Source organism: Coenobita brevimanus, chromosome 73, assembly GCF_032717465.1.
Source record: "Coenobita brevimanus isolate Jiangsu-jjx chromosome 73, ASM3271746v2, whole genome shotgun sequence".
Lineage (NCBI taxonomy): Eukaryota > Metazoa > Arthropoda > Malacostraca > Decapoda > Coenobitidae > Coenobita > Coenobita brevimanus.
The window spans coordinates 3533458-3551906 of NC_137026.1; the positions used below are offsets into that span (position 1 = coordinate 3533458).

The 18449-nt window shown below is 41.6% G+C and overlaps 1 protein-coding gene across 1 annotated transcript in view; it reads left to right on the forward strand.

Moving 5' to 3' along the window:
• The first annotated feature begins 6070 nt into the window (after nucleotides 1–6070).
• Nucleotides 6071–18449, forward strand: part of LOC145407418 (putative neural-cadherin 2) — a 138271-nt gene continuing 125892 nt past the window's right edge. Inside the window, exons 1-2 of the mRNA XM_080278346.1 lie at nucleotides 6071–6281; nucleotides 11073–11201. Coding sequence (XP_080134472.1) covers nucleotides 6071–6281; nucleotides 11073–11201 — 340 coding nt within the window. The remainder of the gene's footprint in view (nucleotides 6282–11072; nucleotides 11202–18449) is intronic.

An 18449-nucleotide genomic window follows, 5' to 3' on the forward strand; every position in this document is an offset into this window, starting at 1 on the left:
TAGTTCTCAAAGAATTATTGCTAATCATTAGGACATGAAATCTTAAATGTTTTCTTTTTGGTAACTCTAGACGATGTTATTCAGCTTAGATGTAGCTCTCCATCCTCAAGAGCTTAAATATGTGGGTGAAAAGTCTATATATCTATTGCCAGACGCCTTAATCCCTTATACGGGGTGGCCACAAACAAATCGCCTCCACGTCACCCTGTCCCCCGCCATTCATTGTCCTGCTCCCAAGTCACACACCCCTCTCTCATATACATCTCCGCTCCATCCCTCCATCTCATCCTTGACCTTCCCCTCCCTCTCTCCCCCTCCACCTCATTTCAGAAAAACAGTAAGCCTCCCTGCCATGTTTGGTTTGGTTTCACTAAACATTACATAACAGCGTTGCCATATGACAAGGCGAAAACAAGCCAGAAACATTTTACCACAGCATTTCGTCACCACTGTTTCCAGATTTTAGCCTTTCCCATGAATAGTACATTGGCTATTTTCTTCGTAAAGCAATCAGTCAAGTAAGCAAGAAGTAAGATGGCAAAAAAATAAGGCCACAAGTGAATGGGATAAAAATTGAGTATTTCCTTTGGAGTCTCAAGAGGGGTGGCTAAAGGTGGGATGTGAGAGTCAACTAAGAGGTACTTGGAGAGGGAGGAAAAAAAGGAAGTTGAAGCAGAAGTGAGGTTTTGATAGCATGCTTTAAGAGTACATCAGGTCTTTTATGCACTTCTCAATAAATATGGAAGTTCAAGTCTCTGTGATCTTTTAAAACTCTCTGTGAATTAAATTTGCTACACTCACCAAAAATATTTGTAGTGAGGACTTATCTACATTCACTACATTTTAAAGGAATAATATCATTTCTCCACTGTTTATAACCCTTTAACTAGGGTATGGAGTTTTCTGTGTTATTCTTGATACTTCCAGACGATTTTTTTTTTTCCAGTTTTGGCGAGACCTTTGGAACTGAGGTGGCTAGATATGGCCTTTATTTATCCCGTGACTACTTAAGCTGTCCCAAAAGCCAAATAAAATCGTCTGGTTATGTTAAGAATAAAATCAAAAGAACGTCACCGAACGAAGGAGTTAAGCATAAATGTGAAACCGTCAGTATGGCCTTATTAACACACACACACACACACACACACACACACACACACACACACACACACACACACACACACACACACACACACACACACGAGCATTAGCACCTAACCCAAAGACCAGATGACGGAAGATGTGTCTAAATGCTTCATATTACAACCTCCTTCCCTGAAATACTGTAATAGTGAAAAAAAAAAAAAAAAAAAGGTTTGCACACTCCAGTTGACATTCGGGAAGCAACACCAGCCCTACCAATCGTTTAGGTGTGCCTGACAGTGGCTTCGACTTTTCTGCATTTTACTGGCAAAAGATTGGTCAGTAACCTTGGCTGTGTGGGTCTGTTATGTGAGCGAGAGATGTGTATTTCTCTATGTACTTGCTTGTGTATGAAGTATCGCTTGAGACTTCTAGTGAATTTAGTGGCGATAGGTATAGAATGATATGTATGTTTGTCCAGATATACTTGAAGTACCAAGCTTGTTTATATGATGAGATTTGTGCATCCGTCCCTTCAACACAACACTGCTGATCTATGGCTTGTGTTTGTCAGTAGCCACTGACGCAACAGCATATTACAGAAGTACAGCGACATAATGTATGATCTCTGTTAGGGATCATAGGAGTAATTTTCCATCACAAAATTACCGTGACACCAGCGACCAGGAAGTATGACTTAAAACTTTCTAAGAGCACCTTAAAAAGTCCAGCTAGTTCATGGCCTCGTCTCCCAGTGATGTAGCACCTGGACAAGATAGCGGGCAGACTTCCTTCAGAGCAAAAGGTCACGAGATACTCTGTCCCTTCTACATTTCAGTAACAGAATTTAACAATATGCAATGTCTACATTGTGTCTAGTAAACTGTCCCATCTGTATCAGTTATAGTAACATTAGCCCATATACATATGCATAAGATCTATATTATCTGTACTGTATGTGTAGTAGGTTATTTATAGCCATTTGGTATGTCAAGTTATAACGATAGAAATTTTGCCCAAACATTAATTGGGAGGGAGGGAGAGAGAGAGAGAGAGAGAGAGAGAGAGAGAGAGAGAGAGAGACAGACAGACAGACAGACAGACAGACAGACAGAGGTTGTATAAATTAATCTCGCCCCCTGCAGAACAGGAGACGGCAAGGAGGAGAGAGTGAAGCACGTCAATAATAATAATAATAATAAAAAAAAAGTCTTGGTGGTGCAATGATTAGCACATTCATCTCGCAACTGGCAGAACCCGAGCTTGAATCACGGGCCGGTCAGAATGTTGGACACAGTTGGTTTCCTCCTTGTTCCTGTTCGCCGAGTAGTGCAACTGGGGACGTGGAAGTAACGTCGAGTCTTGCGGTTCATGCACTAAGGGAAGATTGGGAGTTAGTGGTAAATGAATGTCCACTCTTATAACCTTTGTGCAATTGGTAGCCTTAAATGTAACATTCCTTTATATCCGATTATCTCCACCTCTCCCTCTCTCTCTCTCTCTCTCTCTCTCTCTCTCTCTCTCTCTCTCTCTCTCTCTCTCTCATTGGCAAGTTAATATAGATAGAATGATTGATAGTTCTACGACATATACTGGTTAGAGGAATGGTCTTCAGTCCGACAAGACGCTAGTTCAGTTCAGTCTGTAGCAGGAGGCGGTTTGTTGAGATGAACTTCCTGAAAACAGATTCTACCAACACTGCACACAAATACTGACGTATATGGAAACACTAACCCTAATACCATTACATCAGTCCTGAATGAGACACCCCTAGCATGTGTTCAGTGTGGATGATGGGTACTGGTGCCGAAGTGGTGGTGTGTGAAGGTGTGTAGCACGTGGGAGTTACGGGCCTCAGGAAACGGGCTGTAAAGTCTACGTCCATAGTAACACACACACACACACACACACACACACACACACACACACACACACACACACACACACAATCATCAGGACAGGTACTTTTCATAGTCTGTCAGAAGCAGTACCACGTGTAGGCAGTCACTAGAGGAGAATGTTACTGAGACGGGTACCTTCAAGTGAAAGAAAGCAGTAAGAAATGGATATAAAAAAGAAAGACATATATCACGTTCATAGGCGTACATAGAGAGTGAAATATGTAAGTGTGCTAAATAACGTGACGACTGAATTATGCTCAAATATAAAGTGGTGATAGGCATTATAACGAGGGGCGAGGTCAGCTCGTTGAGCCTGGGGTCATGTTTACCTTATTTTTGTCTCCAATATGGTCTTTACCTTCACCCGAGGGAACTGGGTCACTCCTGAACTGGAATATTAAGTCGTGATTGCATGACATTCAATGAACAGTATTTTTTTTTTTGCCATACTCGTTTTACTCTAACTTGGGGAAAAATTACCGTCCCTCCATCTTGAATGCTGAATTGTATCAAGAGATTAACACTAGAATATGTTACTAGTTACGAAGAAGTGGAAAGTATGTACAGCCGTAGTACTTCTTCAGCCACTGAGCGACGTGATATTTACTACAAAAGGACGAAGATCTGTGCCAAGTTAACGTGAAAAGAGTTGTCCAGAAAATGCAGTAACAGCTATTGGACCAGATTGCAAAAGTAAAAGTGCCAACGAATGTTAGCCTCACAAGAATGGTAAAAAACAAGTACTTGAATTAAAAAGTAGGAACACAAAGAATGGTTGTTATAAACTTTGAATGTATATAAAAAGCTTGTATTGTAAAGAAAAATAACAACAATGCAATTAGAACAAGGTGGGATCACATATAAGAAAAAATTTAAAGTTAGCCAGTACAAAGAAGAGCGAAAGTATCTGATAGTACCACGTGGACGATATTGGAGTTTTGGGGAATGTGGACAGTGTGAAGACAGGAGAAAAAAAAAAATCTGCTTGTAGACACTAAATACTAGTTTTCGGGTTAGCTAGTGAAAACAGCAGAGTACCTGCAGTTCTGTATCATTAACTATTGATCTATCTGTCTGTCTGTTTATTTGTGTGTGTGTGTGTGTGTGTGTGTGTGTGAGAGAGAGAGAGAGAGAGAGAGAGAATATACGGATTTATGTATGTATGTATGTATGTGTGTGTGTGCGAGACATCTTCAGGTTGCAACACAGCATCTTATTTACGAGTCAAGGAGGCAGTGTGTATGAGTGACGAGACACCTTGGCCACCCATCTGTCATCAGGGGGAAACACACGATCTTGCCACAGAATATATGACATCTCGTAAGTCAACAAACACCTGAATTTACAAAGATATGATGGATTTTCTCCTCTCTCTCTCTCTCTCTCTCTCTCTCTCTCTCTCTCTCTCTCTCTCTCTCTCTCTCTCTCTCTCTCTCTCTCGTAATATACGACATCCAGCAAGTCAACCAGGATCCCAAGTCACATAGTAATTTCTCCTTTGTACCTCAGATTTTGAATTGCAGGAAGAGAAAGAGACAATGGATTTTTCTGTGTTTTTCCTTCCTTGTCGATCCTACAAAAATATCAAGAACTATAGCAATAATAATAATAAAAATGATAATAATCAATCAATCATTTCCTGTGGCACCCCAAGGGATCCATAGGGCCTCGATGAACGCTCTCCACCAATATTTGTCTCTTGCCACCTCCTTCAGGTCCCACCAACACTCCTCTCCTGCTTCTCTTTTCATTGTCCTCAACCAGGTTTCGCTTGGCCTACCTCTACCTCTTCTTCCTCTAGCAGTCCACTCTGGCACATCCTGTATTAAACTGCCTTCTTTTCTGTATATAAGTTTGGCCTTTCGCTTTAGAAGGCTCCCAAGCACCTCCTCCATAGCGATTTATTTTTGGATGTGTTGTTAATATCCCTTTATATATATATATATATATATATATATATATATATATATATATATATATATATATATATATATATATACAGTATATATATATATATATATATATATATATATATATATATATATATATATATATATATTTTATGCAGAGTATGGCGATATTAGAAGATTCATTTAGCAGAGGGGCACACTAAGGTAAAATAAGCAAAATAAATCACTTACGAAAACATGTTAGGGAGCTGCTTTAACAGACAAATGTATGGGCCTTTGTGTATCCCAGTCCAGAGCACGTATTCTCGGTTGAGGAAGCTTCGTAACACCTTTGCTAAGCGATTTATTTTGCTTACTACACTGTGCTCTTCTCTTCTGTGTTATAAAAATCTTCCAGTATCACCATACTCTGCATTAATAACGTACAAAAGGTTATGAACCAGACGTATCCAGAAATAAATCGCTATGGAAGACGTGTTAGGGAGCTTCCTCACCTGACGAGAACACTAGCCCAGAGCGATAATATCGCAGTTATATTGATACACGTGCAGAATAATCCACCTGACGCCAGTGACAAGGGACAAAACACACGATAATACATTGATAGAAGTGCCATGATATTTTACTCCGTTCGGACATAAACTGCCTGAGACACTGCAAAACTGGGCGGAGGGGACGGTGAGTGGACAGGCGCAGTGGAGAGGGACAGTGGAGGGGGACAGTGGAGAGGGACAGTGGAGAGGGACAGTGGAGAGGGGCAGTGAGGAGACACAGTGGAGAGGGGCAGTGGTGAAGGGCAGTGGAGAGGGGCAGTGGAGAGGGGCAGTGGAGAGGGACAGTGGAGAGGGACAGTGGAGAGGGACAGTGGAGAGGGACAGTGGACAGGCGCAGTGGAGAGGGACAGTGGAGAGGCGCAGTGGAGAGGGGCATTGGAGAAGCGCAGTGGAGAAAGACAGTGGAGAGGGACAGTGGAGAGCGGCAGTGGAGAGGCGCGGTGGAGAGGGGCAGTGGAGAGGGGCAGTGGAGAGGCGCAGTGGAGAGGGACAGTGGAGAGGGACAGTGGAGAGGGGCAGTGGAGAGGGGCAGTGGAGAGGCGCAGTGGAGAGGGGCAGTGGAGAGGGGCAGTGGAGAGGGGCAGTGGGGAGACGCAATGGAGAGGGGCAGTGGGGAGACGCAATGGAGAGGGGCAGTGGAGAGGGTCAGTGGGGAGACGCAATGGAGAGGGGCAGTGGGGAGACGCAGTGGAGAGGGGCAGTGGAGAAAGACAGTAGAGAGGGGCAGTGGGGAGACACAGTGGAGAGGGGCAGTGGTGAGGGGCAGTGGAGAGGGGCAGTGGAGAGGGACAGTGGAGAGGGGCAGTGGGGAGACACAGTGGAGAGGGGCAGTGGTGAGGGGCAGTGGAGAGGGGCAGTGGAGAGGGGCAGTGGAGAGGGACAGTGGGGAGACGCAGTGGAGAAGGACAGATTTATTACTGAAACACGAGTGAGCCGGGGACAAATATCAGCCTGTAAAATAGAGGAGTATATACTTCTGGTTGGTTTGTTGGTTTCATGGAAGTGGGGCATAGATAAAAAGAGAGGCAGCTAGATAACGCTAGATATATTTATATATATATATATATATATATATATATATATATATATATAGATAGATAGATAGATAGATAGATAGATAGATAGATACATAGATATATAGATAGATAGGTAGATAGATGGGTAGACAGATAGATAGATTGATGGGCAGATGGATTAACAGGTAGGTGGGTAGATGGATGGATAGATAGATGGGTAGGTGGATGGATAGATTGATGGATGCATAGGTAGGTGGGTAGATGGACGAATAGATAGAGTGTAGATAGAAAGACAGATAATTGGATAGGTAGATAGATATAGATAGATAGGTGCATAGATTAATAAATAGATATAGAATGATTAAATAATTTATAAAACCGACCTCCGGAAAAGTATATAAATAAATATTCGGAGAGATAGGTAAAGATAGATAGAAAGATATAGATAGACTGATAGATAGATAATAGGTGGACTATTTGTTATATGAACATTTTAATAGATATAATGCTAGACAGATACCACGATAACGCTTATCCATATACACATACATACCTCCGTCATCCAGTCTTAATAAGTGATTGAAGGACCTCGCACAAAGCATTAGCCAGGAGACAGAAATGGTAATAAAGTTTAGCCTGTTTTCTGACATAGTGAGGCCCTTTGTTGGATCAGATCTTCAAGAAAGGGAAGTGGTGGCCAGGATAAACCCTTCCACGCTGGCAAAGTACGATTGGGAAAGAGTATCAGTAGTGAGATGGAGGTATATGAAAATTGAGGTGTTGCAGTGTGTGTGTGTGTGTGTGTGTGTGTGTGTGTGTGTGTGTGTGTGTGTGTGTGTGTGTGTGTGTGTGTGTGTGTGTGTGTGTGTGTGTGTGTGTGTGTGTGTGTGTGTGTGTGTACCGGATGAGGACATTGGCAGGCACATGAAAGGACACACTGCCAACAAATTCTTAAGAAGTCAAACACCACTTGGGTTTGGAAGCATAGACCTGGGGCAAACTCAGATCGCGAGAGGAACACGCCACCATCGCCGCACGGTCGTTCGACTAGCATGCCAGGTATAGATTGATAAACAGACAAATAGACATTAATTGCTTACGACGAAGAAATATTGGCAGGGAAGAGTGACCGGGGTGACTGCAATTAACCATTTCAGGCCGAGGACACCATTTTACATTTACTTTACATTTTATTCTTGCTTCTTCCAAACTGTTATTGTCCGAGCGAGCGAAACGAGCGAGAACTCGATACATCAGACGATATGTGGCGTGTAAATTCTCGCCCGGTATGGTTTATTAAATTCCCAATGTTGAGGAGCACCGTAATTTTTTCTTCTCAGTTATATAAGAAATTGTGTCATGTCTTATCAATTTGAAATTGTCTTGAAAACTACCTTCCGGTAGTGCCAGAATTGTCCCCCGTAAGAGCCAAATATAGCAAACAGAAAAAAAAAAAGAACTCGTGTGTGTGTGTGTGTGTGTGTGTGTGTGTGTGTGTGTGTGTGTGTGTGTGTGTGTTGTGCATTTCTTTTTCATATTTTTTTCCTTATTTGTTTTGCAGTGTCTTCTTACAATTATTTGTATCTTTCACAACACAGTTTTATCAGAGTGTATCCATTTAAACCTCCTGCCTTTGTCACTGGCAGTGTTAATTAACTTCATATATAATCCTAATTCTGTCAATATCCATTCCGTATCTTTTATTTATTCATATATTTATCTGTTTGCTACCTTACTAAAGCATTTATTATTTCTCTACGTGTTTGCAGTTTTTTTTTTTTTTTTTATGTTGTATTTCCTTATTTTACGTCCGTTTTCTTTCTCTCTCTCTCTCTCGACCTTATTTTTGTTTGTCGAGTTTCAATGACGGCTTCAACTTGATGTGCCTTTTTAAACTGTTTTTTGTTTCCTTCATTGATGACACGTTATTTGTTTGTTTATTTTTTGTATGATTCAGAGCAAGAGTTGGTGGATATATTTCAGTGTGTCCACCTGTTACTTGTGAAATGTAGAGCGAAATATTAGTCTTGATTTATATGCGTACAAAAAACAATGTGTTTGGTTATGTGGGTGAATGACCAAGAATATAAAGATTAGCTCCTCATATCCATAGTGATTTTCATCCATCCATCCATCATCAAATCCTACGTTGCCCCGTGAGGAGCTTAGGAGCCCGGGGCTAGGAAAGTTGGTCCTGGCATTTAAGATGAGAGTGACCAGCCTCACTCATCCCTGAGTGGCATTACGTGAGCAATAAACCCCAACCATCCCTTGGATATAAACCTTCACCGGCTCAATCCGATTGGAGCACCTTTATTACCCACTAAACCAACAGGAGCCATAATTTGGTTATATGGTTACCACCCAGCGTAGTAAATGGTTTCCTGGTGTACAGGAAACCATTTGGCTTGTCACTCAGTGTAGTCACCCACAGGCAGAAGGAAGAGGAAAGAATGAAGGAAAGAAAGACAGAAGAGGGAGTGTAAAGTCACCCGCAGGCAGAAGAAAGAGGAAAGAATGAAGGAAAGAAAGACAGAAGAGGATGGATGGAAAGAAGGATGGAGGAGAGGAAAGGGCAGACACCCGAGAGCAGCACTACATCAAGTGATAGTGATTTTCTGCCTTAAATATAGTGATTTTCTGCCTTAAAGATAGTGATATTCTACCTTAGAGATAATGATTTTCTGTCTTAAAGATAGTGATATTCTACCTTAGAGATAATGATTTTCTGCCTTAAAGATAGTGATATTCTACCTTAGAGATAGTGATTTTCTGCCTTAAAGATAGTGATATTCTACCTTAGAGATAGTGATTTTCTGCCTTAAAGATAGTGATTTTCTGCCTTAGAGATAGTGATTTTCTGCCTTAAAGATAGTGATTATCTGCCTTAGAGATAGTGATTTTCTGCCTTAAAGATAGTGATTATCTGCCTTAGAGACAGTGATTTACTACCTTAAAGATAGTGATTTTTTACCATAAAGATAGTGATTTTCTACCTTAAAGACAGTGATTTTGTACTTTAAAGATAGTGATTTTGTCTTAAAGATAGTGATTTTCTGCCTTAAAGATGGTAAATATCTGCTTAAAACCCTCGTACAGTCAAAGGCGTAAAAATACTAACCAAAATAACTCCCCAAACATCACACCGATCTGTGGATGTAATTTACCGAACTTTTGAGAAACCAAAGGATATTTGAGAGAGAGAGAGAGAGAGAGAGAGAGAGAGAGAGAGAGAGAGAGAGAGATTGACTCCTAATTTTGAGAGGTCCCACTGCAGTCTTCCTTCACTGATGTTTCGTCAGACCGAAGACAAAAATTTAAGATAAAAAACATTTGTCCTTTAAAACAAGTAATGTATTCTGTAGATTTATATTTGCTACCTCCAGATTAGTTTATTCGTCTTTGGGAGAACTCTTCTAGTGAAAGGGTGAGACATAGGTATGCTGTCTCTCTTAGTTCGTAAAGTCTCTCCCAAGCTGACTGGAATCGTCTGGAGGTGGATGGAATGAAAAGGAATACTGTAATAGATTGAAGAGGTGTAGCAAATATCTGTCGCTGAAGATGTCTCGTTGTATCAGTAGTTTCCCCGCATTATTATTATTATTATTATTATTATTATTATTATTATTATTATTATTATTATTATTTGTACTCGTATTAGTATTAGTATTATTACTATTATTATTATTATTATTATTATTATTATTATTATTATTATTATTACTACTACTACTACTACTACTACTGCTACTACTACTACAACTACTACTACTACTACTAGTACTATTTTCATTATTTCAATAATTATCATCATGATCATGATCATCATCACCATCATCATCATCATTATTATTATTTTTAAATAACCTAAAGATTATGTCATTGGGTAAATTTTTAAACCGAGACTCAACCTTCCCCATTTGTTAATTATTGAGCGATACTGACTTACAGAATTGGGAAGTTTGAAGCTCTGAGCATTTTGATGAGGCTGTGAGAGGCTAATGAAGGGCGTGATGAAAGAGTGTCACTGGTGGTTTCTCTAAACTATTTGTGCAGGTACACTGCTCGTGGATTTATTTTGCACCATTGTTCAGTGATTCAGTTTAAAGTTTGGTAAGTGCTCCTCGCCATTATTCTGTGGCCATGGTTAAAGTTTCACGCCAAAGTTTCCCATTTTTACATCCGTGACTTAGCACCAGTGACTGGAGGTGTCCCTTGTCTTTACAGAGGCCTACAAGTAAATTTAAGTAGATTCTCCGTATTTTCCATTTTCTGGGTTTTGAAAAAGCCTGTAGGACAAGTAAGGTGTTCCCAGTGTTCTTAATGAGGCTGCAGTTAAAAAATAAATATATAAATAAAAGCAGCTGAAACTAAACTTTTTCATAACTTTGCCTTTACTCCTCTGAAATAAGGGGAATGTTGGAGGAATGGTATGTAGGAAAATTTGTCTTTTACGTGTTATATTTTCCAGTTGGAATTTTTTATAGATCTCTGTAAAATCTTCGAACTCAGCTTTTAAAGAGAATATTACGATTGCTATTAGTCTTTACTTAGCGTTTCATGTGTCCTTGTGCCTGCTATTAACCCGTGCCTGTCTGCCTCCCTCAGCGACGCGCCTGGTGTCTGAGTCTGGGGGGCCTCTGGTGGAGTTCTCTGAGCCACGCTACTGCGCCGTCCTCTCTGAAGACTCACAGCTGGCCTCCACCGTCCTCGCCGTCTCTGCCACACACTCCAAAGGTCAGCACACATACTCATCTTAGTATTCTACAACGCAGTCAGTATACTTCTCATTATGTATTCCTGGACGCACTGTGCATACACAAAAATTAATACAGTGTAACTGTTCCCTTTACTAAGTGGGAGTTCACCCACGCCTACTTTTGTAAGGTCATGGTTGGCTTAGACTGAAGGTTAAAGTATGAGGTACTTAGACTGGGACTGTGTTCATTCTTAAGTGCTTTGCCACCGATGGTTAAATCTGTCCATAACTCTTCCTCCACATACCGATATTTATTGTCATTGCAAACTCATCCTAGCTGTCCGCTTCCTCGCTGACTTCCCCATTTGTCGATATAAAAGTTTTATTACAGTGAGTTCTGCCACAGTTCCCTTTCCGTCAATGTCTCCTACCTGTCTACCCTCTTCTAGTCTTATTCCTCCTTCTATCTAACCTCTTCCTGTCCTGAATCACCCACCTGTCTTCCCTTTTCCTGTCTGAGTCCCCCTCCTGTCTACCCACTTCCTGTTTGAGTCACCCTCCTGTCTACCCACTTCCTGTCTGAGGCTCCCACCTATATACCCTTTTCCTGTCTGAGTCCTCCGCCTGTCTAAATACAAAAGTCTAATCCAGTCAGTCCTCCTTCCTGTCCTCCTGTTTCCTCGCAGAGACCCTTCCAACTGCCTACCTGATTCCAGGATGTCTTCTTACTTCCCTAATTCCTTGGCGAGTATCCTTAGTTTTACCCTCGCACAATGTTTTTTCTCTTTGACGATGATGCCTGTTCTTCAAATTACCGTATAGGAAGTCACCTGCTTATTGAGTATCTTGACTGCATATACGGCTATTTCTTGTCGGAGTTCACATTCTCTAAAAATTGAAAGAAAAAAGATAGTATCACTCCCATTAACTCAGTAATATGCTATGTAGTTAATTTTTCTTCTAGCCAATTACACTTGCATAGAGTTTTTCTACATCGAAAACCTATTTATCTAGAGATTTACTCAATATGCTTAGTGAATCGAACATTATCACTATGTTACATCTACGCTGAGTTCACAAGTACGTTATGTTCCTCCTCACCGATTGTCAGATCTCGCAACTTCCACAGTGAGATGGTTTATAAGTATTATTTCGTCCTAGTACAGCGCTGTGAATTTCTTCGTACCGTTAAAAGTTCATTATACCTTGCAATTTTACCAACATCCACATTTAAATCAACTTTCTCATAAATCCACTAAGATTCATTTTATGTTTTATGACTGTCTGCCAGGTGGAACGGAGCTGACCACTCACAGTTTACCTCCTTTCCCAAAAGCAATAAAGTTACCCGGGTGATGATAAATTGCTGTTGTGCTAACGACCTGGATCCAGGCTGGTGATGGCAGCCTGCGATGACCACCCACCACCCTCACACTGGTAACTCCTGCAGCCACAAGGCAGGCAGTGCGCCTGACGGTCACTGCGATGTTTACGACCATCAGTGTTGCGGTAACATGTACTATCGTGCACAAAAGTCTTGTCCACTACCCAGTCACAATGGGGGTTCGAATAGCCTGAGTTTGAAGTACTGAAACAGCTGGGGGAAATGCCATGGTCGGCCAACAGATATCGCCCTCTTTAGTGTGTGGGGGTGGGTGGGGAGAATAGAGGAGGTGGGGGCTGGATGAGAGGCAGGTTGTGTGTGATTGGAACATTATCACGAACGCTATACACGATACTGATAACATGAGAAATGTGACAGAGATAGCTTATATAACTGATAAGATTCAATTATATAAGTTGTAATGCGGTGTTACAAAAAGAAAACGAGGCTGAAGCAGCATAATTAGTATAATCGTGTAGAACAATTATTACTGCACGTAGCAGTATCTCAGGTGTTAGAACAGCAGTATAGAAAACGTTATATTCAGTGGAGATGTGTGACAAAGCTCCCTGCACCGCAGCGATTCACCTCCCTCCATTTATCCTTATGATGTCATTCGGACATGTATGCTTCTGCAAGTGTGCGGCATAGACGTCTTATAACGAGCATTCGTATACAGTATTTGCATTGTCACTGCCACTGATGGCTGCAGTAAATTTAGGGAAAAGCTATGAATTTTCGTAATTGGATGATCATGGACTCTAGGGTGAAAGACCCTTTGGAGGGTAGGATGGTTGGGGTTTGGGATTATGCATAAGAAGAAAAAGTTACAAGGAAGTTACAAGAAAAAGTTACTAAGGAAAAAGAACCGTCTGGCGTCAACCGGACTGCTACATAATATATGGTCTTACATTGTTCTCTAAAGAGTAGTTAGTCTATTACTTAAACCACCATAATTGCAAGCTACCATTTTAACTACGTTTAGTCTTACAGTTCTTTCGATATGGTTACGAATTCGTGGAACAGGTGCAGTGCCCTGGGTGCTTATTACCCCTCGGGTCGCAATGATACTTTAGAGAATGGAGTATAGTAGTTTATTTATTACTTATACCACCATAATTATTTTTTAACTACGTTTAGTCTAACAGTTGTTTCGATATGGTTACGAATTCATGGAACAGGTGCAGTGCCCTGGGTGCTTATTACCCCTCGGGTAGCAATGATACTTTAGAGAATGGAGTATAGTAGTTTATTACTTATACCACCATAATAGCAAGCTACGGTTTTAACTACGTTTAGTCTTACAATTGTTTCGAAATGGTTACGAAGTCATGGAACAGGTGCAGTGCCCAGGGTGCTTATTGCCCCTCTGGTCACAATGATACTATAGAGAATGGAGTACAGTAAGGATAAAAGTGAAAAAGATCAGGGTGAAGGGCCTTGGTCGGCTAGTTTTACTCACCGACCAGGTCACAATTTTGTTATTCTTACAATGAGAAAATGGTAATATATATTTATATTCCACCCAACCTTTGCCTAATATTTATGATAACATGCAATGTTATATATATACTTAATAAATATTTGTGATAATATACAATATTATATATACAGTATACTTATGTTAAAAACAGTGGAGTGAAAAGTTATCAGTATTGTAAAATAATATTCAGAGTTAATCTACATGACTGTTCCAATTCTTCAGTTCCAACCCATGCCACTCATGGGTTGGAACTGAAAGCCCATGTGTGTGTGGGGGGGGGAGGGGGGTGCAAGTGCGGGGACTGGCCACCCGTCACAACACATATCCAACTCTATACACAACCACCACTACAGCAACGCTCAGTGACCCACACCGAATCCATGTGAACTTTGTTTCGGGTTACCGTCACCTCGACGTGTTCTATACATCCTATTCTCAGCTCTTGCTGATAGAGAAGAATAATGCTTTGCCCAACCTCTCCTTTCGTAAGGGAACGTGAGGAGGCGGTGACAGCATATTATTCAAGGTTGCATGGGTTCTCCTCAACACATAACTGGAAGAGCCACAGTAAAGTCCCAGGAGTTAGACAACTCGTCATTAGGTCTCTACTGTTTAAACACCACACCACAATATGCAAGCTTCATAGATATGGGTTGTGCTCAGTTACCGTTAATATTGTGTGCTGAACATCATGAGCATTTCAGTGATGGTAGCAAGTGTAACTATATAAGAATATTGTGTTATAGGAAAACGCATTCCACGACGTGTCATATATATCATTGTAGACGACACAATACATAATTTGTGCCTGTTAAGGTACTATAATATGAATTTTCATGCGAGATAGTTCAAGACATCATTAAGGAAATGGATTCAAGATAACATTGTAGGTAAGTTAATATATTTTAAAAGTATTTACAAACACCACCAAAATCCAAATAATACACCAATACACACATCTTACTGTAGTATTTGGTCAAGCCACCCATTGCATTCAGAACGTCCTCAAGACGATTACTGATGGAGTCGACCAGCTTTAGGCACAGCCCTGGTCGTCGACGTATACTCCCCCACACTTCGTGAACTTTGGCCTCTAATGCTGCCCAGGTTTGCTGCTCCCCTATATCCCAATAACGTTTCATCATGGCCCAGATATGTTGAGTAATATCACATCCTTGTGATGGCCAGTCGATGACCTCAGTTTCAGGGTGATCCTGGAGATAGTCCTTCACTATGTTGCTGGTATGAATGGGACTGTTGTCATGAACCAGCCTGATTATGCTGGGGGCTGGAACTGCCATAGCCCAGTCTATAGGAATTAGCACTTGCTCCAGGGTGTCTTCATATTCCTTACCAGTGAAACGGCCATTGATCTTGGCCAGTTCACCTAGTCCATGTGCCCACATCCACCCCTAGATTGACACTGACACCCTACCACTCACTGCGCGATGTTGAATGTGTTTCTCAGGGTAGCGTGTGTTGGGGGGCCGCCAGCACCGCCTTGCTTCAGCTCCCACTGACCTGAACACCGTTTCACCAGTAAATATAATGGTTCTCCAGTATTTTTCAGTGTGTGGAAAGTGTTCCTATGCAAATCTGGGTCAACACTCTTTGTGAGTAGGTGTTAGCCACCATTTGTGAGCTGGAATATGGCAGTCGATCCCGGCTTCATGAAGTCGGCGTCTCGTCCTCATGTGATGGCAGTTCAGCCCCAAATTTCTTGTATGCTCCACTGATGTTCGCATTGGACATGCCGTTGCAGCTGCCACGATCATAGCGTCCATCCTTGCCGACAATACTTGTGGCCTCCGGCTTCAAGGTTTAGTCTCCACTTTGCCCTCTTCTTTCCACCAGCGGATCCACCTCCTAATCGTCTTGGTGTTCCTCCCCACTTCGAGAGCGATGTTCAGCACAGTTGCCCAGCTCTCCACATCCCGACGATTTGGCCTTGCTCAACAATCACATCCGACGAATTTGCTCGTCCTGCAGGCATCTCTGATACGGCAGCGTAATATGTCGGAGTAACAGATGCAGGATTTTATATACTGTGTAAATTAATGGTGTTAGTAACACTTAGGTAAAGTATTATTAATCTGACATAATGTTTTAGTAAATCTTTTACGATCAACTGCCCAAGAAACCCTTCCTAATTCACATGTTAATAGTGAATTGCAAGTGGATTCCCCCCCTCCAACCTCCCCCCCCCCTTGCCACAGTAGAGTGAACATTCGCCGATAATCATCATCATCATCATCATCAGAATTTAGTTTAACCAGACCACTGACACCCAATTGAGTCTCTCCTAGGGCTGGCCCGAAGGATTAGTTCACATGTATGGTATGCGTTTCTATAATGTGCTGTTATATTGTGTGGAGGAGATTTCAGTATTTCAAAAAGGTCAAAACTGAACTTCGGGAAAATTTTGGTGTCTGCTAATATATCATACATTGTAGGGTTAGTGAAGCACATTTTTCGATACTGATTATAAACAGGGCATTCAATGGAAATGTTTGACTGTTATTTGTACTCGGCAGTTGGAGTATATAGGTGGGGCTCCAATAGAGGAAGACATGAGTTGGCCATGCGTCAATCGCGTATGCCCAACTCTTAGACGAGTCAGAATAGTTTCATGATGTCAAGAGCATTGTTTTCATGATGATCAAGGACAAAACGATGATCTGATCATTATTAGCTTATTATATACTTCCCAGGACATTTACTAATCGCCAAATATTATTTTTTTTATAGGTAGTTCAAAATATATGGTTTTCCACTGCATTACATATATCTTTGACACTTTTCTGCTACGACATGATCGTCCCAAATTACATACAGCTGTAATAGGTTGCAATACGTTATGTTTCGTTATATCAAAACGTTTTTGTTCATGTTCATTGCATTGTTCTGAATTCCATTTCTGCTCATAATACTACATTACCCAACCCAAACTCCTAGGTTACAACGGGGAGTGTAACAAAACCGAGTAAGTTACGTGCGGCATATATGACCATCAAACGCAAAGCGCATCAAACACCGTATTTTTTTGTGAAATTAACTAAGGACCACAGGTAAAAACTGTCATATAATTATAACCGGGTCTCCCACAAATTACAGCAGTTATTTGTAGAGGTGAAAAAACTTTTTTGATTCGGAGTAGAAAAATTCAATACATATATGGGTTTTTCGGATTACGTTTAGCAGTGGGGTGGATTTTACAAATTACGCAAGGCAACCATTACAAATGTCGGAGTCGAGGCGAAAGATACCGACAGCGATAGCAAAATACCGGAAAGGGGGAAGAAGGTTTCGTAGTGAAAGAATGTGAGTTAAACTGATGGGGCAATGAAGGATTGGATGATGGATGGATGGAATGGACTTTTAGAAGGACAGAAAGTGTGTCGCCTTCAGCTCCCTCCATGGTACTGGGTGGTAGGTTGACGTGACTGGGGCGATGGGAGGGAAGAAAGGATGTGAAGAAAAGAAGGTGAAAGGAAATGGAGGGCCCATCCCGATTTGGGTGGGGTGCACCTAATCTTTAATGATTTTGGAGGGCCTATTTATTACTTTTCTGCATAGAGCTACACTTGTTATTGTAGACTGTGGGAAATGAATTGGGATAGAGACGTGGTGGCGAAGATTTTTGGTTGGGGTAGGGGGGTGGCCATAGGTGTTGCTTGGTTATTTCCACATATCTTACTTAGGCTCAGGTTAGGTGGGATTGACTTTTGTTGTACAGGTTTTAACTCTACATACAAGGGGGTGGAGCCATGTCGTCGGTTCTGTGAGTGTTCATTACAGTAGTCCCATTCGTCGCCATGGGTAGAATAGGGGGAGGGGGGGTTGAGGAATGCAGGGGAAGGTAATGTGATGGGATGGAATGTTCGACTGACGTTAGTCTTGGGGGAGGGATGATTGGATGAGGGGGAGGAGGGAGGAGTGGAATGGGTGGATGGTGGAGGGCGAGTGTGGGGAGAGAATACATAGCCGATAAGTGTAGGTTTGGTAGCCCACGCTGCCCAAATTATGAGATTTAATAGTTGGGTGGGTAAAGGTGGGAGGAGGGGGAGTGGGAGAGGGAGCCTAGGCGCTGAGTTGGACCGTGAAATTACGAGGTTGTTTAATGCAAGCTATGGGACATTACAGTAGCCTCAAACGGGTCATCACGCTATTAATAGGCCTTATGCATTCCACCAATAAGGATTACAAGAGTACACAGTATGGCTGCAACTGGCATGAAAAATATAACGGAACATGGCCACTTTGCCCTGTGTAATATTTAGAACCCACCTTACGAATAAAGTAAACAAAATAATGCTTATGTGTATAGAAGATTTTAAATTCAAAATCGCATTGTCAACTCAACAAATATCTGCTGTCGCTGATGGGACATCCTGTAATAATACAAGGACGACATGGGCT